At 63.9% G+C, this 27175-nt stretch overlaps 1 protein-coding gene and 1 long non-coding RNA gene across 5 annotated transcripts; both read left to right on the top strand.

Annotated features, from left to right (window-relative positions):
• Positions 1 to 773: 773 nt before the first annotated feature.
• GNB1L (G protein subunit beta 1 like) lies at positions 774 to 27175 on the top strand. Of its 4 annotated transcripts, none has more exons than XM_088828410.1 (7): positions 1427 to 1561; positions 16261 to 16378; positions 16825 to 16950; positions 18952 to 19114; positions 21123 to 21221; positions 23513 to 23728; positions 26707 to 27175. In XM_088828410.1, the coding sequence occupies exons 2-7, from the start codon at positions 16269 to 16271 to the stop codon at positions 26956 to 26958; spliced, it is 966 nt and encodes a 321-aa protein (XP_088684536.1). In that variant the 5' UTR covers positions 1427 to 1561; positions 16261 to 16268; the 3' UTR covers positions 26959 to 27175. The 4 variants fall into 4 exon arrangements, 3 of the variants coding, with proteins under 3 accessions (XP_088684536.1, XP_088684535.1, XP_055260986.1); XM_088828409.1 differs by having other exon boundaries at positions 18865 to 19114; XM_055405011.2 differs by lacking the exon at positions 1427 to 1561 and adding an exon at positions 1880 to 2129 and having other exon boundaries at positions 18865 to 19114.
• On the top strand, positions 2259 to 16243 carry LOC148774934 (uncharacterized). Its single transcript, XR_016035386.1, has 3 exons — positions 2259 to 4427; positions 4643 to 4798; positions 5440 to 16243. It is a non-coding gene; the product is annotated as an uncharacterized LOC148774934 (long non-coding RNA).

Raw genomic sequence — 27175 nt, 5'->3', positions numbered from 1 at the left:
AGAGTTCCTTGGACTGTAAGGAGATCAGTCCTGGGTGTTCATTGGAAGGACTGATGCTAAAGCTGAAACTCCAATACTTCGGCCACCTCATGCGACGAGTTGACTCACTGGAAAAGACTGATGCTGAGAGGGATTGGGGGCGGGAGGAGAAGGGGACGACAGAGAATGAGATGGCTGGATGGCATCACCGACTCGGTGGACATGAGTTTGAGTGAACTCTGGGAGTTGGTGATGGACAGGGAGGCCTGGCGTGCTGTGATTCATAGGGTCTCAGAGTCGGACACGACTGAGCAACTGAACTTAATGGTACTGAATGCATACTTAGAAATAGTTATGATAAATTTTAATTATTACACTGAACTGAACTGAACCACAATTAAAATACATATAATATCATAGATGACCTGAACAACAAAAAAAAGCGTTTTGGACCCAAGAATGTGTTTTCTGACAGCATGGCCCAGCTGGATGAGTGTCTTGTACAAAGCCAGCTGCCCACTCTCTCCACTGACCTCTCTGAGCTGCCAAACCGTCAGGAACTGCCCCCTCCTCTGAAGCAGGAAGTTTAAATTATCAGGTCAATTAGGAAAGACACAACCGAAAAATACAAGTTTCATTCACACTTCCAGGAGGCGTTTCCTGGCTGGGTGCCACCTCAATTATTTTTGGCGAAGCTGTTGAAAGGCCTACAGACCCTGAGAAGGTACAATGTAACCTTTGATTCTGTTTCAAAGATCAAAGCAAGTAAGCTTGGGTGCAAACGCAGATAACATTTCAGGGACGGTCTCATGAAAGGAGTCGCTAGACCAGGGCTGAGAGGGGGCTCGCGTGACACCACTCCCGGTGACCTCGGCCCTGGCAACCCGCCCGCAGGGGGCGGCCCCAGGGAGTACGCTCGGAGGGCGCCAGCGGCCGCCGCAGCTGCGCTCCCGGGGTCTGCGCCGGCTCCCCGCGGCTCGCCCCCGGCGGACGGTCCTCGGACAGCCCCGCCAGCGCTCCGGGGCGCAGGTCCGGGCCTGCCCGACGGGCGCTCTGCGGACGCGCCGTCCGGCGGGCGGGCGACGCACCCCTCCTGTGCCAACCCTCCCGGCACCCCTCCTGGCGCTCGGCAGGAACTGAGGGCTCAGCCCGCGGAGGCCGGGGGGCGCCGCGGCCCCGCAGCGGCGAGCCAGCCCTCGCCCGGCGCCTCGCGCACCGCCGGACGCGCCCCCATCAGCCCCCGCGCCGCGCCGCCGGGGGCGGGGCCGGAAACGCGCGCGCGCGCAGCCCCCGGGCGCAGGGCGCAGGCGCGGGCGCCGCCGGGAGACCGGCGTGGGGCGTGGCCGCGCCCCGCGCGGGGCCGTAAGGGGCGTGGCGCTGACGCAGGGGGCGGGGCCCGCGGCGCGGCGCGGCGCGGCCGGCGGCCTGGCGGCTCGGGTGTGCGGCCCGCAGAGGGTCGGCGGCCGGCTCCGCCTCCTTCCTTCTCTCCCGGCCGCGGCCCGCGCCGCTGCGGGCTGGCCTCGCGCTGCCGGTCCCGCCCGCTCGAGCGTGCCGCCGAAGGAGCGGCGCCGCGCGGCCGCAGGTAGGTGGGCGCGGCGCGGGGGCGGGCCAGGGCGGGCCGGGCCTCCCCTCCCCTCGCGGGGCCGGCCGGGGCGCTCCGTGGGCGGCGCGTTGTCAGCGGCCGGCGGGCCTCTGGGTTGCTCGGCAGCGCGGTGCACGGCGCTCCCCTGCCGCCGCGGCGTGTTAGTGTCCGGCTGGGGCGGCCTTCCGCGTGGAAGAGCTCCCGCCCCAACGCGCACGCGCAGAGGAGCGGGGGCGGAGGCAGGGCCCGGGGCCGCCCTGGGTGCGCGGAGCGAGGACCCACAGGCCGCGCCCCCGGAGGAGCCCCGGCAGACGCGGGGCCGGTGGAGCCGCGAAAGCCGCCCCGAAGGGGCGTGCAGGCAGCGTCTGTGGGCGACAGGTGGAGGCAGCGGGTGTGGAGCCTTGATGGCGAAAGCGCCCCCGCAGGCGTGAAGCGGGCGCGCTGTGCCGACCACCGGGGGACGTGCTCTTGCGAGGAGACTGGGCAGGGGTAGCCCTCAGGCAGGCGCCGTGCGGCTGATGGGAACCGCCCGGCCTCCGCTCTGTGCGTCTTTGGCCCGCTCCAGCAGGTGGCCCTTTGCGTGGTGACCTCGCGGTTGTGAGAGTAGACGCAGCAAGCGGAATTAAAGCTGTCGGCCGGGAGGGGCTGGATGCCGGGCTGTCGACAGAGAGGGGGATGCAGGGAGGAGGCCTTTGGGGTGGGGGTGGCTGGCCTGTGAGTAGGGACACGGCTCTGGCCGGGGGTGGGGGTGGGCTGGAGGGCACACGGTAACAGCTGCCATGCTCTGGGGGTCTCGTGACACTGAGCGCCTGACAGTGCAGCGTGGGGGTGGTGGGCATCGGTCCGCGGGACTGGCGCGTCGTGGGTGACTGGGGGGTGGTGTGTGCTGGAGCAGCCCAGGGTGTTCTCAGGCCAGGGTCAGCTGTATCGTCACTTCGTGGTTGGCATGTGGCCGCAGTTGAGTGACGTCACTCACCACCACGCCTCAGGCATGGCGAGCAGACCGGCCTTGTCGGGTCAGTGTTCGCTGTGAGTAGAGCCCCTGCGCTGTTGCTGTTGTTACCCTCTTCGTGAAGTTCCCTGACAGCCATCCAGGTCGTCCGAGGAAGCCCCGGGGACCTGACTTGGGCCCTCCTTCTCCTGGGTGAACATGGCCACCGTCACACCCTGTCCTTGAAGGGGCTAGGCGGTGTTTGCCTGCCTTCTTGGCCTCCCCGGTGGGCCCCCAGGCCCCTCGCACAGAGAGGTCTGGTGGGGCCCGGGGTCAGCCGCCCAGTGGCGATGGTGACTCCTTCCCACTTCTCCCGCCTTGTTTTTGGACAGTTTGTCTCGGATGATGACCTGCGGCTTTCGGTCCCATCAGCTCTCCTGGGCTCTCCTGACGCGGCTGTGGTCAGCTGCCCGCTCAGCACTTGCCTGGAGCGCCCCTCTTCAACCGCATCTGCCCATGTGTCTGTTGCTTCTGCCCACCCTCCGGGCCCCTCTCCTCGAATCCTCTCTGGTTGGTGCGGCAGCTCCCGTCCACTCCCAGCGGGCCTCGTCACCGGTGGCAGGGCCCTCACTGTGCTGTCCGGGTGGCGGCCAGCTGCGCCACGCACACCCCTCACAGCAGATGCACAGGGCCTCTCCCGGGGTCGTGGACGCCCCCCAGCAGATCCCTGGATTGAGCGGTCCAACGTGGGGACCCCGCGTGTGTGGAGCAGACGAGCTCAGCAAGTGGTGCTGTGTCGCAGACAGGGCTGCTCCTGCGTGCTCGGCTCGGCCCGGCCCTGGGCGCCTTTGATGGCACACCTTGGCTGCTGGACAGTTACCCGACCTCCCGCTTCAAGCACCGCCGGAATAACCTCAGGCGCCTGGCGGGCCGAGCCTGGGCGTGGGCAGCGCCCTGCCTCGATGGGGACTGGGGACAACCATGGGCTTTATCCCCAGAATCTTGAGGAGGTTATTCAAGCCCCAGACGGCCCTGCAGTGCCCTGGGCTCTGCCTCCAGCCTCAAGCTGGCCCCCGGGGGCCCCACGGCTGCCCATGGTGAGAGTGCTCACCAAGGTTTTCAGGGGCCCGGCTCGCAGCACGGGCGCTCCGCCCAGGCCTGGCCCCCCTGCTCCAGGCCTCTGCTGTTTCTAGTTTAACTCCATGTCCAGAAACACTCAGGGGCCTCCTGCCTTGTCCAGCTCTGCACACCATCCTGGTCCTACGGGGCCATCCGCCCCCCCTTCCAGGGCAGGCGCCCCAAAGCTGTCCCTGCACGTACAGGATCAGCTGAGCCCCTGCCCAGAGACCCATCCCTCTCGCCCAGGGTATCCAGGAGTCACCCTTAGGTTACCCCCAGGGGGCAGTGGACACCACCGAGACCCCAGGAGAGCCACCATTCCATCCCCGCCCCCGTCCCACGGCCCCCATCTGAGCATGGCCGTGTGGGAGGGGCAGTGACCCCGGTGCAGCGGCCCCTGTGCCCCATTACGGCTGGGTGGCCCTGCTGGGCGCCTGGTGTGGCTCCAGGTGGTGCCTGAGCGCTGGGCCCGCTGCTGGGCAGGAGGTGTGTGTGTTTGGGGTATCTGGGCGCAGACAGCTCCTTGCGAGCCCCGCGCCAGCCCCAGGGGGAGCTGCAGCGGCATGGTGGTCTCTGCCCTGTGCCCCTTGTCCTCCAGGGCCCCCGGACCTGGCAGGGGCGCTGCCGGCGGGTGGACCGAGGTCCCTGGATCATCCCCATTGGACGTCCGTGTAGCCCGGTCCCTGCCCTTTCAGTGCTGGGGTGCTCGGTCCTGTGTGCCAGCCCTTCTGACTCCGGCACGGCGTCTGACTCCCGCGCGGCGTCTGCTCTCAGCGCTGCCCCAGGCCTTGCTCCTGTGCGCCCGTCCTCGGGGCAGTAAGTTAAGGCCGCCTGGAGGAAGTGGCTGTTTTCAGTCTTGGGTAGGAGCGGGAGGGCCTTGGTGGAGAAGGGTACCCCCGGGGCTCGCAGCCGCCCGCCTGCCCGCCAAGTGGGCCCCTCCCAGGTCCAGTCTCCTCTGGGCTGTGCTGCCCTCCTTGGCTGTCCCGCCCACTGCGCCTCTGCATGTGCCGTGACAGCTGCGTCCCCGGCAGATGGCGAGCCCCGTGGCGGGGCCTCCAGCAGTCAGCCTGGTGTCCCCGGCACACACGCAGGACTGTTAAACGTGCGCGGGGTCCGTGGCCGAGCGTGAGTCTTGTCCGTGGTGGGAGGGCACCGGACCAGCCGCGAGCACCTGACTGGCGTCGCAGGTGAGGCTCCTGCCTGGGCCACGGTGGGGGCACAGGGTCTGGCTGAAGCCGGGGAGCATTGTGGCCCCGAGGACCAGCTTCCAGGCCGGCGGCAAGGGGAGGAGTGGGCTGCAGACCGGGTGTGAGGCTTGGGGCTGGCCACAGTGACAGGGCCCGCTCTGCTTGGGGCCGGAGCGAGGGTCCTGGTAACATGCGCTGAGGTGCCTCAGGCCGGTCAGCACAGACGGGTGGGCAGGCTGGCTCCCGTGGGCCTCTCGGCCGGTGGTTTAGGGCCCTGTGGGACTTAGAGTTCTAGAGCAGGTGGAAGAAGGATCAGGCGAAACCTAAGTGCAACTGACAAGTCGTTTTAGAAAAAATGAATAACCAGCTGGTAGAACGTTTTAAGTAAAATAGACATTGGCATTTCACTCTCTATCGTGATGGGAAAGCCTCTGGGTGCACGTGTGTTATTTCATGGCATAGACACTTTGTGACTGGAACAGCTTCGAGTCTGGAAGCAGGGGGAGGCTGCTGTTCAGTCCCTCAGTCGTGTCCGACTCTTCTGATCCCCTGGACTGCACCCCCCCAGGCTCCTCTGTCCGTGGGATTTCCCAGGCAGTGGTACTGGAGTGGGTTGCCACTTCCACCGTTTCCTGTTCCAGGGGACCTTCCTGACGCAGGGGTTGAACCCGCGTCCCCTGAATTGCAGGTGGATTCTTAACCACCGAGCCCCCTGGGAAGCCTGGCGGGAGGAGGCTGATAGACCAAAGCAAGCACGCAGATGGGAAGTGAGTGCTGTCTCGTCTCTGATCTGACGGAGGGTTCTGGATGTTTCCGCCCCACCTGGTCACACTGTGACCCCCGGCCCTCCTCCTGCGGGCCCGGTGGGTCTGCGTCTGTCCAGCCCAGTCAGCCCTGGCCTGGCCTGCTGTGAGTTGGGAGGGTGGCGGGCCACTGACCTGGCCTTTCCGATAGGCGTGGATTTGGGGGCATGGCTGACCTGTCGACACTTGACATGGATTGCTTGGTCTCACATCTCGGGGTACCAGTGTGAGTGTCTCTCCGACGTTGCCCCACGTGCCGTGCTGCTCAGCCCCAGGCAGCGGTGCGAGGGCATCACCCCGTACCCAGGCTGAGCGCTCTTCCTTCACACGACTCCAGTCGCCTGGCCTGCCCGGCACCCTCGCCAGCCCCTTCCCGCCCTCCCGGTCCACCTGCATGTCTGAGCAGCACCGGCCCGGCCAGCGGCAGGGATGAGCCTGTACCCCCACACCTGCCCACGTGGGTGCAGCCTGCTCTGGCCGCCTGCTGGCCACCAAGGAGCCCCGAGTGGGCGCACCCTTTACCCTTGTGGGTGTGGGCCCTTCCAAGTTCCCTGGAGCTTCCTGGTGCCAGCCCGCGGGCATCGGCCACATCCCAGGCCCTGTGGAGTGCCATCGGGCAGTGTGGTCAGCCCTGGGCTGCCGGGCCCTGGGGGGCAGACCTCCTGGTGGGAGTGGGGCCCAGAGGCCTGTGCCCAGGAACAGGCCCATGTCCTGTGCAACGGGTTTTTCCATGCCCGCACCTGGGACACACAGGCCAGCGGCCCGCGGCTGGCTGGGGTCCCACCCTGCCTGTAAGTGCTGGCAGCTGGTCGAGCACACCCGCGTGGCCTGCCTTCCTGCCATGTCCGACTCCTGGGCCAGCCAGCCCCTCACCCTGGCCTTTCCTCCTGGCCCGTCCTGCTGTCCCAAGGGGTCTGATGAGCCGCTGCGCACCCACGGCTGCAGGTCGGCCCTTGCGGCTCGTGAGGGTGAGGCCAGGCCACGGAGGCACTCAGGGAGTGGGCCGTGCTGGAGGCGGGCCACTGGGCTGGGCCGCTGGGCCATTGGGCTGCTCCTGACTGCCCTCCCCACTCACAGCCATGCCAGGCCAGGAGGCGGGGGTGGTGGGTCGGGGACAGGGTGCAGGTTGGGGCCCCTGGGTGCCTGGTTCCTGCCCTCAGGGCCCCGAAGCCGCCTGGGACACTGGCTTGGCCCCCACCCTTGTTGCAACCCTGAGCTGCCTGCCCAAGCCCCTCCCAGGCTTACGTCTTTGAAGCCACGGATCCTGACAGAGGATCCAGTGAATCCAAGGTCGCCCGGCAGGCGTTGACAGACGGCCGGCCATGATGCTATTTCTGATTTAATAACCAAATGGGGGCCGGCCCTTGGTAATAATTAGGGCTAATTACTGAGGAGGTGTTGACAGATCGGCTGAGAGGAAACAAACTACCTTTATCCTGGAGCTTAGAGTCAGGTTTCGCGGTGCTATCTGCCCTCCGAAAGGAGACGCTTCAATCACTCACCGAGGCTTCAAAGGGGCAGGGGCCCGGCTGGGAGGGCTGTGACGTGTGCCTTTGACTCCGTGGCCAGCCGCCTGTCCCAGAGATGCTCTTTGTGCAGTTGGGGTCCCGGGCAGACCCGCCGTTGCACCGGCCCGGGCCGGGGCTCCATGGGCGCAACGGGCCGCTGAGGGCCTCCCGGGTGGGCAGGGAGGCTGGCGCGTGTCCTAGGCCCAGGGAGCGAGCTGCAGGGACCTGGCCAGGCTCTGCCCTGGACCGTGGACCAAGGCTTCCCGGCAGCATCATGGGCAGGCCCGGCCTCCCTGGCAGCTTGGGGCTGGGCCGCCCCTACCAGTGAGCCAGTGCCGTGGACAGGACACTGGCCCACGGGCCTCAGCGACAAGAGCGCTGTGCCATGTCGCGGGCTCCCCCAGACCTCCCTGCAGCTCCGAGCTGGGGGGTGTGGGCAGACCCCCGTCCAGCCAGGAGGCTGACCAGTGACCACCCAGGCCTCTGCAGGTGTGATGCGGCATCCAGGGGCCAGTCCTGGGTTTGGGTCTTGCCGAGGTCCAGGCTGATCCGGACAGTGAGGATGACGGCCTGTGCAGGTGCAGCCCGGAGGGACGGGTCTCGGTTGCTCCCCCCTGCAGGACCACAGGGTGTTCCTCAGGGCGTGCCCGCTGGCAGGACCACATCGTGTGAGGGAGACCTCTCGCTTCCCGACTCTGCTCTGTTCCAGGAGGACGCGAGCATGCTGACGAAGGTTCCCAGGCAGCTGCTTAGCTGAGCGCGGACTGCCTTCTGCGGGGGCTGCTACTGATGGGTCTAAGTCTCAGTTCAGTTAAGTCGCTCAGTCGTGTCCAACTCTGTGCGACCCCGTGGACCGCAGCACGCCAGGCCTCCCTGTCCATCACCAACTCCCAGAGTTTACCCAAACCCATGTCCATTGAATCAGTGATGCCATCCGACCATCTCATCCTCTGTCATCCCCTTCTCCTCCCACCTTCAATCTTTCCCAGCTTCAGGGTCTTTTCCAGTGAGTCAGCTCTTCGCATGAGGTGGCCAAAGTATTGGAGTTTCAGTATCAGCATCAGTCCTTCCAGTGAATATTCAGGACTGATTTCCTTTAGGATGGACTGGTTAAATCCCCTTGCAGTCCAAGGGACTCTCAAGAGTCTTCTCCAACATGTCAGTTCAAAAGCATCTATTCTTCGGCACTCACCTTTCTTCACAGTCCAACTCTCACATCCATACATGACTGCTGGAAAAATACAGCCTTGATGAGATGGACCTTTGTTGGCAAAGTAATGTCTCTGCTTTTTAATATGCTATCTAGGTTGGTCATAACTTTCCTTCCAAGGAGTAAGTGTCTTTTAATTTCATGGCTGCAGTCATCATCGGCAGTGATTTTGGAGCCCAAAAAATAAAGTCTGACACTGTTTCCCCATCTACTTGCCATGAAGTGATGGGACCATGTGCCATCATCTCAGTTTTCTAAATGTTGAGCTTCAAGCCAACTTTTTCACTTTCCTCTTTCACTTTCATCAAGAGGCTTTTTAGTTCCTCTTCACTTTCTGCCATAAGGGTGGTGTCATCTGCATATCTGAGGTTATTGATATTTCTCCCGGCAATCTTGATTCCAGCTTGTGCTTCTTCCAGCCCAGCATTTCTCGTGATGTACTCTGCATAGAAGTTAAATAAGCAGGGTGACAATATACAGCCTTGACATGCTCCTTTTCCTATTTGGAACCAGTCTGTTGTTCCATGTCCAGTTCTAACTGTTGCTTCCTGACTTGCCTACAGATTTCTCAAGAGGCAGGTCAGGTGGTCTGATATTCCCATTTCTTTCAGAATTTTCCACAGTTTATAGTGATGCACACAGTCAAAGGCTTTGGCATAGTCAATAAAGCAGAAATAGATGCTTTTCTGGAACTCTCTTGCTTTTCTGATGATCCAGCAGATGTTGGGAGTTTGATCTCTGGTTCCTCTGCCTTTTCTAAATCCAGCTTGAACATCTGGAAGTTCATGGTTCATATATTGCTGAAGCCTGCCTTGGAGAATTTTGAGCATGACTTTACTAGCGTGTGAAAGTGAAGTCTCTCAGTCGTGTCCGACTCTTTGCGACCCCATGGACTGTAGCCTTACCAGGCTCCTCGGTCCATGGGATTTTCCAGGCGTGAATACTGGAGTGGGGTGCCATTGTGCGGTAGTTTGGGCATTCTTTGGCATTGCCTTTCTTTGGAATTGGAATGAAAACTGACTTTCCAGTCCTTTGGCCACTGCTGAGTTTTCCAAATTTGCTGGCATGTTGAGTGCAGCACTTTCACAGCATCATCTTTCAGGATTTGAAATAGCGCAACTGGAATTCCATCACCTCCACTAGCTTTGTTTGTAGTGATGCTTCCTAAGGCCCACTTGACTTCGCCTTCCAGGATGTCTGGCTCTAGGTGAGTGATCACACCATTGTGATTATCTTGGTCCTGAAGATCTTTTTTGTACAGTTCTTCTGTGTATTTTTGCCCCTTCTTTTTAATATCTTCTGCTTTTGTTAGGTCCATACCATTTCTGTCCTTTATTGAGCCCATCTTTGCATGAATCTCTAATTTTCTTGAAGAGATCTCTAGTCGTTCCCATTCTATTGTTTTCCTCTATTTCTTTGCACTGATTGCTGAGGAAGGCTTTCTTATCTCTCCTTGCTGTTCTTTGGAACTCTGCATTCAGATGAGTGTACCTTTCTTTTTCTCCTTTGCTTTTTGCCTCTCTTCTTTTCACAGCTATTTGTAAGGCCTCCTCAGACAGCCGTTTTTCTTTTTTGCATTTCTTTTCCATGGGGATGGTCTTGGTCCCTGTCTCCTGTACAATGTCACGAACCTCCGTCCAGAGTTCATCAGGCACTCTATCTATCAGATCTAGTCTCATAAATCTATTTCTTACTTCCACTGTATAATCATAAGGGATTTGATTTAGGTCATATCTGAATGGTCTAGTGGTTTTCCCTACTTTTCTTCAATTTAAGTCTGAATTTGGCAATAAGGGGTTCATGATCTGAGCCACAGTCAGCTCCTGGTCTTGTTTTTGCTAACTGTATAGAGCTTCTCCCTCTTTGGCTGCAAAGAATATAATCAATCTGATTTCAGTGTTGACCATCTGGTGATGTCCACGTGTAGAGTCTTCTCTTGTGTTGTTGGAAGAGGGTGTTTGCTATGACCAGTGCGTTCTCTTGGCAAAACTCTATTAGCCTTTGCCCTGCTTCATGCCGTGCTCCAAGGCCAAATTTGCCTGTTACTCCGGATGTTTCTTGACTTCCTACTTTTGCATTCCAGTCCCCCATAATGAAAAGGACGTCTTTTTTGGGTGTTTGTTCTAGAAGGTTTTGTAGGTCTTCATAGAACTGTTCACCTTCTTCAGCATTACTGGTTGGGACATAGACTTGGATTACTGTGATACTGAATGGTTTGCTTTGGAAACAAACAGAGATCATTCTGTCGTTTCTGAGATTGCATCCAAGTACTGCATTTCGGACTCTTTTGTTGACCATGATGGCTACTCCATTTCTTCTGAGGGATTCCAGTCCATTTTAGGATCTAGCTCTATTAGGGCAAAAATAGGGTGGGAAATCACTTTAAATAGGTAAAGCACTTAAAAACTGGTAGTGAGTCTGTTAAAAGTCACCTTAACTGGAATGAGAAATTGGATCTAAAACCAGAAAATGTAGGTAGGAAGCTGGGTTTTCTTAGTATCTTGGTGGTAAGTCACTTGAGAAGCAGTAACCCCCAAATATTCCCCAAGCCACATTGTTTGGAGGTCAGCCTCCTTGAGGGTGGCAGGAGGGTGCTCGCCCCCGGGTGGCGCGGTCGTCCCGTGCGGGATGAGCGACCTCACACTCTGTGGTCCCCCTGAGTCCCAGGCTTATTCCAGTTTCCTTCGTTTTCCCTCCAGTCCTTCCCCAGGGCCCCAGCCAGGACGTGGCCCTCAGTCGTCGCGTCCGTGGGGACTCCTGTGGGCTGTGGCACCCGAGATAGTTCTGAGCGAGTGCCCTCAGCTGGGACTTGCCACCTGTGTTCCTCAGGACGGGCCTGGGGTTTGGGTTTCGGGGAGCAGGACCTCCCACATAAAGGGCCATCACACGCACCATACCCAGGGAACGTCTGTCCACACAAGTCCCGTCTCTCCAGAGGAAGGTGGCCTCCAGGGCATGGTTCGGCCCGCCTCCTCGCAGGTCTCTGCCCGCTGGCCCGTGTCTTCAGCTTTTTCTGCATCACCGTGGCCTCAGGCTGGTCCTTACGACACATGCTTACGGGGAGTTCCAATGCTCAGGCAGAAACCCCCTCAGAGGCCCCTCCGCCCTGCGCACCCCCGATCCTGACCCCCAAGCAGCACCTGCCGCTTCTAGCATGTCTGGTGAACCGGGCCGTGCAGAGTGTAGGCTGGGCCTTGCTCCCATTCTCCGTGGGTGCGTCCACAGCACTGCCTTCCTCAGTGCTTGGTTCCTTCACTACTGCTTGAGGATGGGCGGTCATTTGGTCATTTTGCATTTGAGCGATACTCTGAACGGAGCAGACCGCTCAGGCGCAGGGGTTTGCAGGCATGATCTCGTTTCTCCAGAGGAGATGTCCAGCGGTCGCAGCGCTGGCAACGTGACTCTGCTTCCTGGTCCAGGACCTCCCAGCTGGCTGTGGGCTTGCATGCAGCTTGCGTCTTTGCTGCCGGTCTGCCGGCCTCACCTGAACTGTGGCTCTTTTGTTTGCATTTCCCCGAGGTTAAGGGTGCTAAGCTGCATGTTCACCGTCTGCGCATCTTAGAGGTGAAGTGTCTGCTCACATCGTCACTCTGGGTGCTGTTCCGTGTTGTTAAATAACACAGACATAGAATAAAGCGCACACATTTGAGTAGATAACTGGATAAGTTCCAGCACCTGTGTAGGCACTGCCGCACTGGAGACACACACACACGTCGTCCTGGGGGAATGCCCAGGGCCTCCTCCCGACCTCCGACCTCACACGGCCTCCCGCTCCCTGCACCACCCCTCCCCAGGTGCCCTCAGCTGCCTCCTGTGGCCGCTGGGTAGCTTGCCCTTTCTGCCATTTTATCTAAATAGCATCCGGTGTTTCCTCTCTTCCACTGGGTGCTTTTACGCGAGTTTGAGGTTGACTCTTGAGGCGGCCTGACCAGCGCTGCTTTGCCAGGGCGTAGGGTCCACCACCGTGCTTGGCCTCCGTGGGTGTTAGGACCGAACCCGGTGTGGGGCCTTTTTCTAGAGACAGAACCAAACTGTTTTCCGAACTGACTGAACCAGTATACTCCTCGGAGAGTTCCCCCACTTCACACGCGTCCCAGCAGCCGGCGGTGTGGCCCGTCTTTAACACTGGCCGCTCCCCTGAGCCCTCCAGGCACGTGGCTGTGTCTGTCACTAGATTTCCCTGATGCACAGGGCCGGTGAGTATGTCCTCATGTCCTGATTTGCCGCTTCACATTTTCTTTTTCTCAGATACACATACACACATACTTATCAGAATTTACTTGTTGGCTGCACCAGCTCTTAGCTGCAGCCTGTACAATCTAGTTCCCTGACCAGGGATCAGACCTGGGCCCCTGCACTGGGACTGCGATGTCTCAGCCACGGGACCACCAGGGAAGCCCCAGGAGCCTCTCTGCTGGGAACTTCCCTTCGTTCATTTCAAGTGTGTTTGCCTTTGCCTCACGGAGTACAATCGTAAAAAGCCGGTTAAAACCCTTATCTGATGTTTCCAACGTCAGAACCATCGAGGTTGGCATCTGTAAGTTGTCGTTTCCTTCGAGAATCGATCTCATCTCCTGGTTCTGTGTGTGAAATAACTGTATGTCGTGCCCTGGATGGACTGTTAGGTCGGGCCCCCTGGAGAATGCTGCGTGCCGCGTTAGCAGGCTGTTGCCCTGTCAGATGAGCCCCTCCCCCCGCCCCGCACGGACCACAGATTTTTATTCTCATGTCTGTTTCCAAAGCGTTCGGGGCTCTGCTTTGGGCCCGCTCAGCAGCCACCCTGGGGTCAGCCTGAGCCCCGGGCGGCACAGTGGTCCCGGCTCAGGTGTCGGTGGCGCTGCTTTGGGTCCGTCCCAGCCCGCACAGCTCAGAGGTGAGCGCGGGCTTTCCGGGGTTCGTTCCACAACCACCTGTCTGTCTGTAGCTCTCTGCCGTCTCTCTCACACACAGGATCCAGCGGGGCCCTTTCTGTGTGGTCCCTCTGGCTACAAAGTCGGGGCGGCCCTCGGAGCCACTTCTCCCTCACAGCTCCATGTCCGGGGCCATTCCTGGGGCAGGGCCCAGAGAGGAGAGAACCAGACACCATCCCAGACACCATCGGGGAGTCAGACCCGGAATCTTCAGAGTCCAGGGTCGTGCTGGCTGTTTGACGCACTCTCGTACCGTGTGTGACGTTTTTAACTCAGTCCAGGACTCACTCAGACTTTTCCCTGCACTGAAGTTAGTTCCTCTCCAAGTCTTAGCCACCCCTGCCTCACAGCTGTGCAGCCCACCCAGTCTGAAGGCAGTGCCCCAGGACGCAGGCACAGAAGCAGGAAGCTTGTCCCCACTCAGCTCAGCTCTCCAAGTTCCTGCCTGCCTCCAGAGTCTGTCTGCCGTTCACTTCTTGGAGCTTCAGGTGATCACTATTTATGTTTTGCCTGGAGGTCTTCTTTGCAGTCAGCTGGAGAGAGAGGCGAGAGTCAGCATGGAGCCCGAACCAGAGCCACGGGTGCGGCATCGGTCCAGGCCAGGAGCGCCTCTCCTCACCTTCAAGGCCATTGTCCTGTCTCGATGTGTGCGTTGTCTGTTCATGTCTTTTGCCCAGTTTTCTATTTGGTGTTTAGCTCTTCCTTCACTTTGAAGACTCGCACGTGTTGTAAAGATGCCTTAGGTGTTGAGCTCTTTCGGTGTGCCACAGTTACGCGGCTCGTGGCTGAGCCTCCCCTTCCCAGCCGGGCCTGTGGCGGCGTCTTCGCGACGCGCTGCTCTTGGTGTCCCTGGAGTCTGTGGCGTCTTCTCTGTTGGTTCTTCGCTGCTGCCGAGCTGAAGTTCCCTTGAGTGTCTGCGTCTGTTTTGTCCTGTTATCTCTCGGGCTCTCGATGTAAACCAGGGCCTCGTCAAGCTCCGCCTTTGGCTAGTGTGCTCTTCACTCTGGGTTCAGAAGAGCTGCCCTGCGGTTTCTCTCGACCTTGACCTTTGCCCTGAGTTTGAGCCGAATGTCCTCTCTGGGCCCCTGTGGGTGTGTCAGGAGGTTCCCGCAGGCCTGGGTGCACAGGCGGGCCTGTCCTCCCGCGTACCCTGGGACGTGGTGGACGGGGGCCTGCCCTCCCATGTTCCCCGTGACGGAGCGTCTCTGCTGCAGCCCCAGCCGGGTCTCTCCAGGCCTGAGCGGGCCACGCTTCGTGCAGCCCAGGCCATCTCGGTCCTCAGAGCCGCACAGCACTATCATCCACCCCAGCCCTGCGCTCTGCTCAGTCCCTCTGCACCTGTGGCCCCCACAAGCCCCCCACAGGGCCGGCCTCCCTGGCTGCTCGCGCTGTTGATAGAGGCCGACCCGGGGCGCTCTGCGTGAACCGCCGAGTCCTGGTCTCGGGTCTTCGTGAGGGACGCTTAGGCTGCAGTTCGGGCCCCGAGGTTCGGGCTGAGAGCTGCGGGGCAACGTCGGGCAGCTGTGGGTGCAGCTCCAGCTCCGGCTCAGCCTGACGGTCCCACCGGCGCAGGGGCTGCTCCTGTGAGATGACCTGCCTCCAAGTGCCCTGGGCCTTGTCCTCCGTGGGCCGGGACTCCAGGCCAGGGGTCAGCCGCAGGCTCCTGCCCATCCTGCCCCCACACTGTGCCCACACGAGGCGGGGGTGTGGGGCCTGCAGAAGGCCAGGACCCCTTCACAGCGTCACCCCGCATCCTCCTCGTCTGGGGGCCTCCGGAGGCATGTGTCACGATGGTGGAAGAGCCATCAGATTCTCCCTTTTTAGTATTTGAAGGAATGTCTCTCGCAGACCCAGGCCTGTGCTCTGTGGATTAACTGTCAGACTCCTCTGCCCGCCGAGGGGGAGAGTGACAGGCCAGGGGCGAGGCCGCCATCACCGCTCAGGGCGGCCCACTGCCAGGAGATGGGATAATGTGATTATTCTCAATTAGATTAATAAAGAATAATTAGATGTCATAAATCAAGTCATCACGGGGCATTGTCATGGGAAAAATATGTAGCTAGAATTAATTAGTTTTCAAATAAAGCGTTTATTTTAATTGCCTGAAATGATGGAGCCCTTAATTGCTGAGACTTCGTCTTGGCCTGAGCGTCCGGCTGTTGTAACAACAACAGTGTGACGGGTTTGTTCCCCACGTCCTTCCGTCGGGAGATGGTGGGGGGGCCTGATTCATCAGCTGGAGCCAGCCCTGTGCAGGTTCTGGAAACTCTTGTCAGGCCGCGGGCGGATGGCAAGTGTGGGCTGGGCCTCTGCTGGCGCTGAGTGCGTGCGTATGTATGTGCGTGTGTGTGTGTGTGTGTGTGTGTGTGCGCACCCGCCGTGTGAACGCATGTGTGCCTGGGGGCCTGCACTGTGGGAGCCCTCGGCCCTGCCCTGTGGCACTCTGATGGCTGTGTGCAGACTCGGGAGGACTATCCCAGGGCCCAGCAGGACGGCCCCTCAGCCGCCCCGGGCCCTCCTCCCGGCTGTGCCCTCAACCTGGCTCAGGACCTGCGGGCAGACGGGTGGCTGTGGCCGCCAGCAGGACTGGGGCAGGGTGGGGGGGCACTCAGAGGGGCCCCAGCAGTTCCTCCTTTGGGGGGGCCTGCAGGCCTTACCCATGAGACCGGGGATTTGAGGCAGGCAGGGTCCGTGCTCTGTGAGAGCGGCCCTCCCGGGCGGTGGCAAGGTACCAGGCCTGTGTCTTGCCCACACACCGTGGGGGCCACTGCTCCACCCCTGGGTGGTGGGGTCCCGAGTGGACGAGGCCGCTGGCTGGCCTGCTGCTTGGGCGGGTGGCCGAGCCTGCAGCCCCGTGAGGACCAGACCCTCAGGCCTCAGACTGTGCGGGGTGGGCTGGGCAGGAAGGGGCCCCTGGGGGATGCGGAGGGCAGGGCGGGGGCTCCAGGCGAGGGGGCCTGCCATCTGGGGGACCCAGGGATGCCTGTGCCGTCCCGAGGAGCCCGGTTGCTCACGCCCCCTCCGTCCACAGGCGAGCGCATGGCAGCCCCCGCGCCTGACCCCCAGTTCGTCCTGCGTGGTGCCCACTCGGCCGTGCACGCGCTGCACTTCTGCGACGGAGCCCAGGGGCTCCCGCTGCTCCTCTCGGGGTGAGTGCCCTGCCTGGCAGCCAGGAGGGGGTGGGAGAAGGGCCCAGGCTGCTGCCCCCAGACACGTGCTCTCGGCCACCACGCAAGCCTGCAGGGCATCTCTCTCAGCACCCGCTCCCCAAAGGAGAGCTGCCCCGGGCCGCCGCCCTGCCTGGAAGTGGAGCACGTCTCCTGGGCCCGTGTGGCCAGCCGTCCCCTATGAGTTGCTGGCTGGAGCACCTGCTTACCGGCCGAGTGGTGTCCCCCTGGCCCCCACCCCACACCCAGGCCTGCCTGCAGCCCACCCCGACCCCCAGGCCTGAATTCAACCCATCCCCCTACCCCCCAGGCCTGACTGCAGGCCGCACCCTGACTCTCAGCCTGACTCCAGCCCCCCGATCCCCACAAACCTGACTCTAGACCACCCCCAGCCCCCGAGGCCAGCCCTGACTGCGCTGTCTGAACAGGTCGCTGCATGGGCTGGTGCATGTCTGGAGCCTGCAGACGCGGAGGCCGCTTGCCACCCTGGACGGCCACGGGGGCCAGTGTGTGACCTGGCTGCACACGCTGCCCTGGGGGCCCCAGCTGCTCAGGTGGGTCGCAGTGGCACTGACCCAGGGGTGGAGGTCTCCTGTGGATGCCCCGGGGCCCCAGCCGCAGGGCAGCCCCTGAGAAGAGCCCACCGGGGAGCTCCTGTGGGCCAGGGGTGCGGGTCCGCCCTGAGCACAGCAGCTGCAGGTTCCCTCCCCATCAGGCCGTCAGGGCCCATGGGCCGCGGGCGGCTTCTGAGTGCTTGCGCCCCAACCAGGGGCCCGTGGGTGGCAAGGAAATACCATGGGCCGCTGTGATGACCAGACGCGGCCACACCAGCAAATAAAGCAAACGCTGGAGATGAAGGAAGAGCCGCCGTCCCTGCGGACGGCTGAGTCCACACCCACTGCCCCGGCCCCAGCAGGGCCCACCCTAGCCCGCCGCCTCCTGCAGGCTAGGGCATGGTGTCGCCTTCCTGCGAGAGGGCGGCTGGTCCCTGGGAAGGCACAGAGGCTGCACTGAAGCTCAGCAGGCTGCTGGGGGGTGGTGCCTGAAGGCCCTGCAGGTGCTGGGGGGGTGGGAGATGGCAGAGTGAGGGGTATGGCTTCCTGGCAGGAGAGACCACGTGTGTGGAGGCCGCGGTGGGCCTGACCTGTGCGTCCCAGGAGGGGCTGGGGGCTGGAAGCCCGCGGAAGTGAAGGGACGCGCCCCAGCTGGGTGGTTGGCCAGGAGGCGGCCAGAGGGCGCTGGGGAGTGTGGGGCATGCTGGGGGCCTCCGCTTTCCCCTGGAGCGAGGCACGGTGCGGGCAGGGTGGGGCCAGGATGGGGGCCCTGCTGCCAGAGTGACTGCTGTCTGGGGGCTCTCTGCCCGTGTTCAGGGTTCACACCCCCAGATGGCTGAGACGTCGGAGGGCTTCCCAGGCACCCGCTGCCCCAGAACTCCCGGACAGGGTGGCTCTAGGCTCCGAACTTGAAGCCTGGGCACCTGGGCACCATGGAGGCCGGTCCCCAGAAAACAAGGCCTCTAGGCCCCAGGGGGCTTCAAAGCACTTTTGTGCTGGACACAAGCCCCTCGTGAGCCCTGGGGCAGCTGAGGCTGGGCGTGTCTGGGGGCCGTGCCCTGGGCGTGTGCTCACTCAGCCCCCGCGGGGCCTCACCCCATCCCCCGAGCTGCACAGACGCATCCTTGCACATGGGCTTCGCTCTGTCCAATACGGTTGGAGTAGGGGCCACGTCCAAGGGCCCCACTGAGCCACCCCAGCCTTCCTCCTGGGTGTTGAGTGGAGGTTCCCCATGCTCCCCCAGCACCCTGGGCTGTCCTCGGGGACCCCATGGGAGGTGGGCCCCTTGGAGAGCTGGCCTGCGGACACATGTGGGGCAATTATGGGGGGGCCTGGAGTGTGTGCGTGACAGCTGGCTGCGGTGCCCTGCCGGGCAGGACACAGAGCGCGCAAGTGCTTGAGGGGCCAGGTGTGTGCTGCTGCAGTGGAGGCCGGGACCCAGCTGTGTTTGCAAGTCCAGCCTCCGAAGTGGCCCTTGAGGGGAAGGTGCCCTTTCATGTCAGGGGCTAGAAAACAAAGCTGGGGCCCGGGCTGTCCTCACCAGGCCCCGCAGACCCGCTGGCCCGGCCCGCATGCCGGAGGCTGCACCTGTGCCCGTGGGCGGGCCCCTCCTCCTGCTCTGGACCCCCAGGGTTCTCAGGAGGAGACCCTGCATGTCCATGCCTCGTCCCCCGGGGGCGTGTGCACGGTGCACATGTCAGCAACGGTCCCACTCCCCCTGGGCTCCTCGGACGGGAGACCCGGGGGCCAGCAAGGGGCCACTGCAGGGACACAGGCTTGAGCTGTCGGAGGGCCCAGCCTTGGAGCGTTGGTGCCAGGCGGTGGGCGGGGTCCTCAGTGTCTGCCCCCATCTGCCGCGGACCCCAGGCCAGCGCATCTGGGCCGCAGGTGCAAGTGTGGCCCTTCTCAGCACAGGAGCCGGGGCCCTTCCCGCGAGTGGTCCCCTGCTGTCCTGTGGCCTCCGCCGGGAGGGTCACGGCCCGCCGCCTCCTGTTCTGGCAGCCAGGGCCGCGACCTGAAGCTGTGCTTGTGGGATCTGGAGGAGGGCAGGAACGCCGTGGTGGACACTGTGTGCCTGGAGAGCGTGGGCTTCTGCAGGGCCTCCGTCCTGGCTGAGGCCCCGCGGCGCTGGATGCTGGCTGTGCCTGGGAGAGGCAGCGATGAGGTGAGTGAGCCCGAGCGGCTCTGGGGTCTCCGAGCGGCCATGGCCTAGCCACCTGGGTGGCCCTGGTGGTGGGCTCAGACAGGGGGCCCAGGTGGGCCGGGGTCTCCAGGAGGCCTCAGGGTGTCAGCAGCAGGCAGGCCCCCTGTGGTCCAGGTGGGCCTCCGAGCCGGGCCAGCAGGGGAGGCGGCCTTTCAGGGTCAGAACTGGGCACTGGTGTGAGGCCTTGGGTGGGGCTGGGACACTGCTGGGGGACGCGCACCTGGGTGGCGACCGCAGAACAGGGGGGATATCAGAGGTCAGGGCCCCATGGTCACAGTCGGGGGCGCAGGCTGAGCGGGGACTGGTCAGCTGGGCCTGGGGTTGGCGCCTGTGGGGGTGGGGTCTGGGGGTGGAGCCACACACTGGGGGTGGCACCTCCTCTGTCCCCCACCATGTCCCTGCTCCCTGAGGGCCATTTGGCAGGCAGGGCTGGGCGGGCACTCGAGCCCTGCACCCAGGAAGTTTGGCCAGCGCCCAAGAGGAGCCGTGAATCTCAGAGCAGACCCAGCTCATAAATAACGAGGCAGGAACAGGCGTCTGTTTGTTCGCCGAGGCGCTTAAATCTCCAATTAGGAGCTACATGTGCTTTTGTTGCCAGTTTGCCAAAAACCTGTTAAAAGTTTTATTAATGTGAAGAGAGAGGGCTCCGTGCTCTCCCGCGGCAGCAGCGAGACGTCGCTGAGCCTCCTCCGCACCCGCCCTCCCCAAGCAGGCGGCGGGGTCTGGGCCCGGGTCTGGGCGCCTCCCGGGAGCGGGCCGTTCCCTGTGTTCCCGCCTGGTCTCAGGCCGCGTGCCCGGGGGCGTCGGATGCACCCAGGATGTGATCCTGCCCCACCGGCCTGGCCGTCTGGGTGGCCACGCTTGCCCAAACCAGACATCCTTCTGGAAGCAGAACGTGCCCTCGGACGCCAGGCGGGAGCAGCGGTGTGTGGGAGGCCCCCCCGCACCCCCAACCACAGGGACCTCGGCCAGTGCTCTCACGCCAGCACCGCCCCCAGCCAGTCCCCCTGACCCTTGGGCCCCGCCCTTGGCCAGGCCGGGCCTGGACGCCTGAAGCCCGGGGGCCTCCCCCGCAAGGCCCCGCGTCCCCCTGGTCTGCCGGGTCACGTCCGCCGCCCTCTGGGGCTCCACACCCTCCCAACGTCCTTTGCCCTGCTGGCGCCTCTCCTGAGCCTCACGGCTGCCATGGGGGCATCTGGCGTTTCTAGCTCAGGGTGGGGCCGCCCTCTCACAGCTCAGGTCCTTTTCCGCGTCTTTGGGGCAGGGAGGACGAGGTGTGCGGGGCAGAGCTGGCCCTGCAGGCACGACGGTGTGGAGGGTATGTGTCGCGCATGTGGTGTTGGTGAGTGTCGCCCCCTGCACCACCGCACATCTGCCGCTCTGGGTCACCCGGAGTCCCTCCCGGGAGTCCTGTGTTCCCAGCAGGCGTCCATTCTCTTAATAGCGCAGACCGTCTGCACCATGGCCTCGCTGTCTGGAGCCCTGGGCTGCCCGTGTCCCCGCTGGCACGCTGCCCATGGCGCCTCCCCCACAGGGTGGCCCCCGGGCAGGGCACCCAGGAGGGTCTGTGCTGGCGTGGGCAACTTGAGCACAGGCCACACGGGGCGGAGCTGCGGGCACTGGGCCCAGGTCAGCCGGAGGCTCCAGGCCGTCCGTGTGTGAGGCCCGGCCGGGTGGGGGCGCCAGGAGGGCAGGAGCACCGTGCTGAGTCAGCACGTCGGGCCAGGCTGCCCGCCCGGCCGGGAGGTCAACACGAGGCAGACCCCAGGCGGCCGCTGGACACCGCCGCCCTCAAGGGCCCTGCTGGTCATCGGGGAGTAATGCGTGCGTCCCACGTGGCCTGGGAGCCAGGGGGCCGTGCGGAAGCGCAGACAGGCCCACAGCGCCAAGCTGAGCCTCGAGCCTCCTGCATGTGCGGCCCAGACTCGACCTGGCTCCAGCCCAGCCCCGCCTGTTCTCTTCCTGTCAGGTCCAAGTTGTGGAGCTGCCGTCCAAGACGTCAGTGAGCTGCCTGAAACCTGCGGCGGGGGCCAGGCTGGGCATGCCTATGTGCCTGCAGCTCTGGCAGGTAAGGCCCTGCGCCCGGCCACACCCCCGGGCGTGAGTCATGCCCGTTGGGGATGGTGCTCCTGGTTCCCTCCTCCACTGCCTTGCTGTCCCCAGCCTGCCCCGCTCCTGCTGCGAGGGTGCCTACAGATCCCGCGGGCAGTGGGGGTCAGCAACCACCTCCCTGGGGAGCCACATGCTGCCCTCTGGTCTGAGTGGGGCCGAGGTGGGGGTTGCTGGCCAACCGTGCAAGCCACGTGGCCTCTGGTCGCAGGATGAGCTACTTAGCTCTCCAGCCCTTGGGGAGCTCAGTGCTGCTGTCCGGCGACCGTGTCCTCTCGGCCGATTCTGCTGACTGCACAGGGTCGGGAGGCATCTCCAAGGCTGCGGCAGGAGTGGAGGCGGCCTTGGTTGCCACAGTGTCTCTGCTCCAGTGGCAGCAAGTGGACGGCCCAGGGCATGCACTCCAGAGTCCGGGCGGCATCCTCGCTGTCCAGATGCCGCGGGGAGCGGGCCACTGGCCGGGGCCGCTTTCCTGTGCCGCCAGGACTGGGGGAGCCGTCCAGCCCTGCGGTTCGACGTGGCCCCGCGGGGGGGCCTGTGTGCCCCACTCCTGGCCCTCCAGGGCCCTGCCTTTCCTCACTGCCCCTGCAGCTTCTGAACTGAGAGCAGCCCTCGGGGGCATGGGGAGGTGTGGGCCCCGAGACTTCCCTGAACAGCGAGGCTGTGGGTGCCGGGGGGCGGGGGTGCTCACAGGCCCCAGAGGGGATGCATTGCATCCGCTCACTCTCCCTGGAGACGCTGTCAGCGTCGTTGCCTAATCATGTAAGAATTCCATCAGAACCACGTGCAGAAACAGGATGTACAAACTTGTCAAGGTAACCGGCACGGCTGACAGGAGGAGATGCCGAGCTGCGTTGGCTGATGCGGATCCAATCCAGAGCCCCCGCTCAGAGTCGGCCCTGGATGTGTCTCCAGGCATAGGGCTCGGACTGCCTACCACTGACGGATCCGAGTGTGGCAGGGGCCCTGACCAGTCAGAGGCTTTCTTATCCAGCTCTTGAGAACGGACGGCCTGTGTTGTGAGGAGGATGGTCACGTGGGAGGTCAGGGGTCATGTGCACCCAACCTGGAAGCTGGCCCTCCAACACCCGCCCTCCAGCCAAGGGGCTCCCCGGGAACCTCAAGGTGCTGGGGCCCCTGTGGCCGGCACACCCAGGGGTGGGTGGGGCGCTGAGTGAGTGGGGTGGGCCTGCCCACGTGGTCTCCGGGCTGCAGGGACCCCATGTGTGGCAGGGGGCTGGGGGCCTCAGCGCAGGGGGGTGGGCCCTGGGCCGGGAGTTCTGCTGCCCCCACCGCCACGTGGGGCTTGGATGGGTCAGCAGCTTGCAGCCCTCACTCAGCCGGGGAGCTTGGAGGGGGAACATGTGGGCCGGGGCAGAGCCCCCGGGGGGGCAGACCCAGGCCCAGCAGTCTCCATAGCCGCTTCCTTGAACTTTCCTGCTGTCTCTTCCGGGAATTCCTGTGGTCATTGGAAACCCAGGCACACGGGCCCTCTTGTCCCTCCGGATCTGGGTGGGCCCATGCAGGGCTCCCCGCCCCTTCTGTCCCTGGCACCCTCAGGTCACACGTGCAGTGCAGCCCCGGGCCCGCAGGAGGGCCGCGTCCAGCGAGGCCCAGGCAGCATCCAGCGCCAGCCTCCCTCCTCGGGGCTGCGGCAACCCTGGCTGACCCCCTGCCGGCCCTACAGGGCCCAGGGCGGCCGCTGAGGCCCTGGTCAGGGAAGTCCCACGGCCCAGGTGAGGGGCGAGCTGCTCAGTCACCTCTGAGACCTGGGAGCTCGGCCAGTGGTCCCCGTGCAGCCACCAGGCGCAGGGCAGCCGCTCCCAGTTAGTGCCAAGCCGGCCTGGGGTCCACACGTCCCCCACCCGCCGCTGCCGCTGCACAGCCTCTGACCTGCGCCTTCATCCATCACGTGGCAGGCGGGGCGCTGACTCCACAGGCTTGCCGGTCAGAGGTGGCAGGCGGGGGGGGGGGGGGGGGGGCTTGTGGTGACATTGACAAAGTGCAGAAGGTTCATTTTTCACGGAGACGGAGCTCGCGGTTTTCTTTGGCCAGCTTGCCAGACAGGTGGCCGGCCCCGCCCAGGGGTGGCCACGCATGTCAGCGGCAGGAAGGAGCCGGAGGGCTGGCCCGTGCCCCTTCTCCCCCGGCGCTGGCCCAGACTGCGTGTTGGGCCCCCGGGTCCAGCAGGGTGGCCGGCCCATCCCCAGCCTCTTCTCCCCCGGCGCTGACGCCCCTTTGTCCCCACAGGCCGAGTCCAGCCCCCGCCCGCTTCTCTTAGCGGGCTACGAGGACGGCTCGCTGGCCCTGTGGGACGTCTCCGCGCGGAAGGTGTGCAGCCGCGTCGCCTGCCACTCGGAGCCTGTCATGGGCCTGGCATTGGACCCGCGGAGGGCCAGGGGTGTGTCGGGCTCTGCGGAGAAGGCGCTGGCCGTCTGGAGCCTGGAGGGGCAGCAGGCACTGCAGGTCAGCGGGCCGGGCCGCGGGTTCATCCATCCTGCTCCGCGCCGGCGGTCTGATGGGCTGAAACAATGTTTAGGCATGAAGGGAACTTGGTGCAGGTCCCCAGCTGATTAATCACCGGCGCTGGTGTGGGCAGGCGGCGGGCGAGGGCCGGCACTCCTCGGCCGTTCACAGGGCTTGGGTTTCTCTCGGGCCTTGGCCGACAGCGGTCACGTCTCGTCCATCTAGAGGAAAGGCATGTAGGATCCGGGCTGTGCAAGCCAGTTTGAAAACTCAGAGGAATTTGGTCAGTAAGGAACTGATTAATCAAAAAAAAAAGAACCAAACCGTATGTGGAGAAATCCGCTAGTGAGGCGCCTGTAGCCGTCTGCACGCTGCCCGGCGGTGGGGGAGCCTCAGGGCAAAGTGACCAGCACCTTGCCACGTCTGGGTGCCCAGTGCCCAGCCCTGTGGGGAGCCTGGGTGCACGCTGGCTTCTGTGGGAGGCGGGAGCCCCGGTTAGCCAGGAAGCCTTGGGAGGCTGAGACCTGTCCACGGCTGGCTCTGGGGGCCCAGGTGTGGGGAAGCAGGGCCCCGGGGCCAGGGGGAGCCGAGTAGGACACTGGCTGCATCCTCTTGGGCTGTGTGGCCCAGGCTTCCCCAGGGACTGGAGGCTGCAGGAAGAGGGTGTCTCTTAGACCCTCTGCAGGAGGGGCCTCGCCCAGGAGCCCAGACCCCCACGGCCAGGGAGCAGGTCCTGCACTCGGGGAGGTGGGCCCGGGTAGAGATGGGAACAGGCCTCATGCCCGCAGGCGTTGCCGCCCCCAGGGGCAGGACCACGGGGCAGGGCTGCCTGGGTGGAGCCCCAGGCAGGAGGAGGGGGCCAAAGCCAGACTCCAGTGGCTGAGGGGGGCACCGGCTTCAGGAAAAGCACCCCCTTGGGAGGCCTGCGCTGGAAGCAGAGCGAGTGGCCGTGGCTGCGGGTGGCGTCTGAGCAGGGTCCCGTGTCCCCATGGACAGGGCGGCACCCCAGCTCCCCTGGCACCAGCCCACCCGCACAGCTCTGCCTGTGCCATGCTCACGGACCAGCACAGCAGCTGCCCGGCTTGTTTCCCAGCAAGCCCTCAGCCCCGTGTGGTGGGGCAGACCACCTCTCCACCGGCCACTCTGCTGTGGGGTGGGGCTTCTCCAGTTGCCAGGGCCTTGGAGTCCCGGACACGGGTGGTGGGAGTTGACGTCCCCGAGGTGGGTGGGGCCACGCCGTGCTCCTCTCACGTGAAGGGCGGAGGGCCGGCCAGGTGGACATCAGGGTGCCCTCCGCCTCTGCTCCTGCCTGGTGGGGCCCAGGCAGCCCTCCCCAACACCGTGGGGTGTTGCACCCCTTCCGGGTGTTGCCAGGACTTCAGCCAAAGTGGCTGAGGCCTGGGGACCAGCGGCTCCCCGGAGGGCCCCACCCACTGCCGCGACCCCAGGCCCCCGCCCCGGCTGCTCCTGCTGTCTCGGCCCAGGTCGGCCCGATCTGTCCTGCACTGTGGGGAAAACAGCGACAGAAACTTAAGACTTAGCGCATACAGGGCACATCAGCGCAGAACCGGAGGTGCCGTTTGCTAACGAACTGGGGATTCCGAGGAGAGGGAGGCTGGTGGGGGCCGGCTGGGCCTCACTCAGCGCTGTCCCGGGGGTGCACCTCCTCCCAGCCACTCGCTGCCGCCTCTCCAGAGCCGCCCGTCGCGGAGGCTTCCAGGGCAGAGGTCAGGCCTCGGAGGCCTGGGCACGCTGGTTTCCACGGGAAAGTCGCAGGCCCTCGGTGCCGCCCTGGAGCCGTGTGGACAGAGATGTGCCTTTCCTCCCAGCCACGGCTCTAACGAGCCCAAATCAATCTCCCCGCGGGCAGGCGGGCGGGCCAATGCTGCGGACGCAGCTGGGACTCCGCGCAGAGCGGGGCAAGGTAATGGGAACCAGATGGGCCCAGCGCATTCCCGGCACCTGAGGTCACGCACCGAGCAAGCCCTGGTGGCCGGGTCCTTCCCCAGGGTCCTGGTCTGGGTGGGCTCGGCAGGGCCCACGGTGCCCGGGCCCTAGGCCACCCTCGCTGGGCCGTTGAGCACCCGCCCGCTTAGGGGTCCCAGCTCTGCCCCTCAGGCGGGCTCTGGGCCGCGGCCGCCCTCAGGTGGTATGCAGGCTGCACTGCCTCCCTCCTTGGGCAGCCCCGAAGAGGCTGATTTACGCCAGCCAGGCGGCTCTCCCACCATGCCCGGGCTGGTCGGCCAGTTGTCCCTTCGCCCCGCTGCTGACCATGGCCCGCCCCCCTACTCCCCGACCCTGCCAGGGGTGCCCCACCGAAGCTGGCAGCGGGATGAACGGGCCAGTTGGCAGGAGACGCTGCCCACACGTCCAGGGACAAGGCCCTGCCCCCTTGACCATCCCCCGTGCTGGTGGGAAGGATGGCCCGTCTTCTCCAGCCCGGGCGTTCCCAGCTTCCAGGAGGAGGAGGAAGGTCCCCCCTGCACCCTGGGTCCCTCCCAGGCAGCGACGCTGGCCTGGACACACCCCACCCCACAGGGATTCCCCTCTCATTCCCCACTGTTAACAGCCTCCCAAAGCAGGCCACTTGGGTTCCAGTGCGTCCACCGCTCTGATCCCAGGGCTAGAGCTCCCGGGAGAGGCAGGGGCAGGTCCTCGCCTGTGAGAGTCGGGGCACAGGCCCACTCTGCCCGCTCTGCTCTGCCTGCTCCCGCGGGGCCTTGCATGTGGAGCAGAGGGGCGGCTGCTCTGGTGCTGGGTCACTGAGCCCCGAGCCTGAATTCCTGGGCAAGAGGGGCAGAGGGTGTGGGACATGCAAGGCTGCTGGTCACCGCGGATGGGGAGGAGGAGGGGCGTCCCTGAGGGTGGGAGGGGGCGGGGCGTCTAGGGGTGGGATGGCTTGGGGATGGGGCATCCAGGGGCGGGGCGTCAGGAGTCAACCTAAGACGCCTGACGTCTCCCTGCCTCTCTGATCACAGGTGTGTGGGACCCATGAGCTCACCAACCCCGGGATCGCTGACCTCAAGATCCGGCCAGACAGCAAGATCCTGGCCACTGCGGGCTGGGACCACCGTGTCCGTGTGTTTCAGTGGCGGACGATGAGGCCGCTGGCCGTGCTGGCCTTCCACAGCGCCACTGTCCACTGCGTGGCCTTCGACGCCGCGGGCCTACTGGCCGCGGGCTCCGGGGACCAGCGCATCAGTGTCTGGTCGCTTTACCCACCCACGTGACTCAGCACGGAGGGGGTGCGGGCACAGAGGCATGGGTCCTGGGCCCCCCGGTCGCTCAGGCCCCTTCCTGCCCGTGGCCAATTCCCCGTCATGACACAGAGCATGTGGACCCTGGTGGCTGCTGTTTACAGCATAACCAGGCTGGACACTGGGTGCCTGCTATCCAGGCAAGAGGCCGCCCCGCACGCCTGACAATAAACTTGTTTGCAGACCTGCA

This window comes from Moschus berezovskii, chromosome 19 (genome assembly GCF_049115385.1).
Source record: "Moschus berezovskii isolate FMDL1 chromosome 19, NW_MosBer_1.0, whole genome shotgun sequence".
Taxonomy (NCBI): Eukaryota; Metazoa; Chordata; class Mammalia; order Artiodactyla; family Moschidae; genus Moschus; species Moschus berezovskii.
Note: the sequence above shows the minus strand (reverse complement) of the source record. Positions and strands in the feature narration are given on the sequence as shown.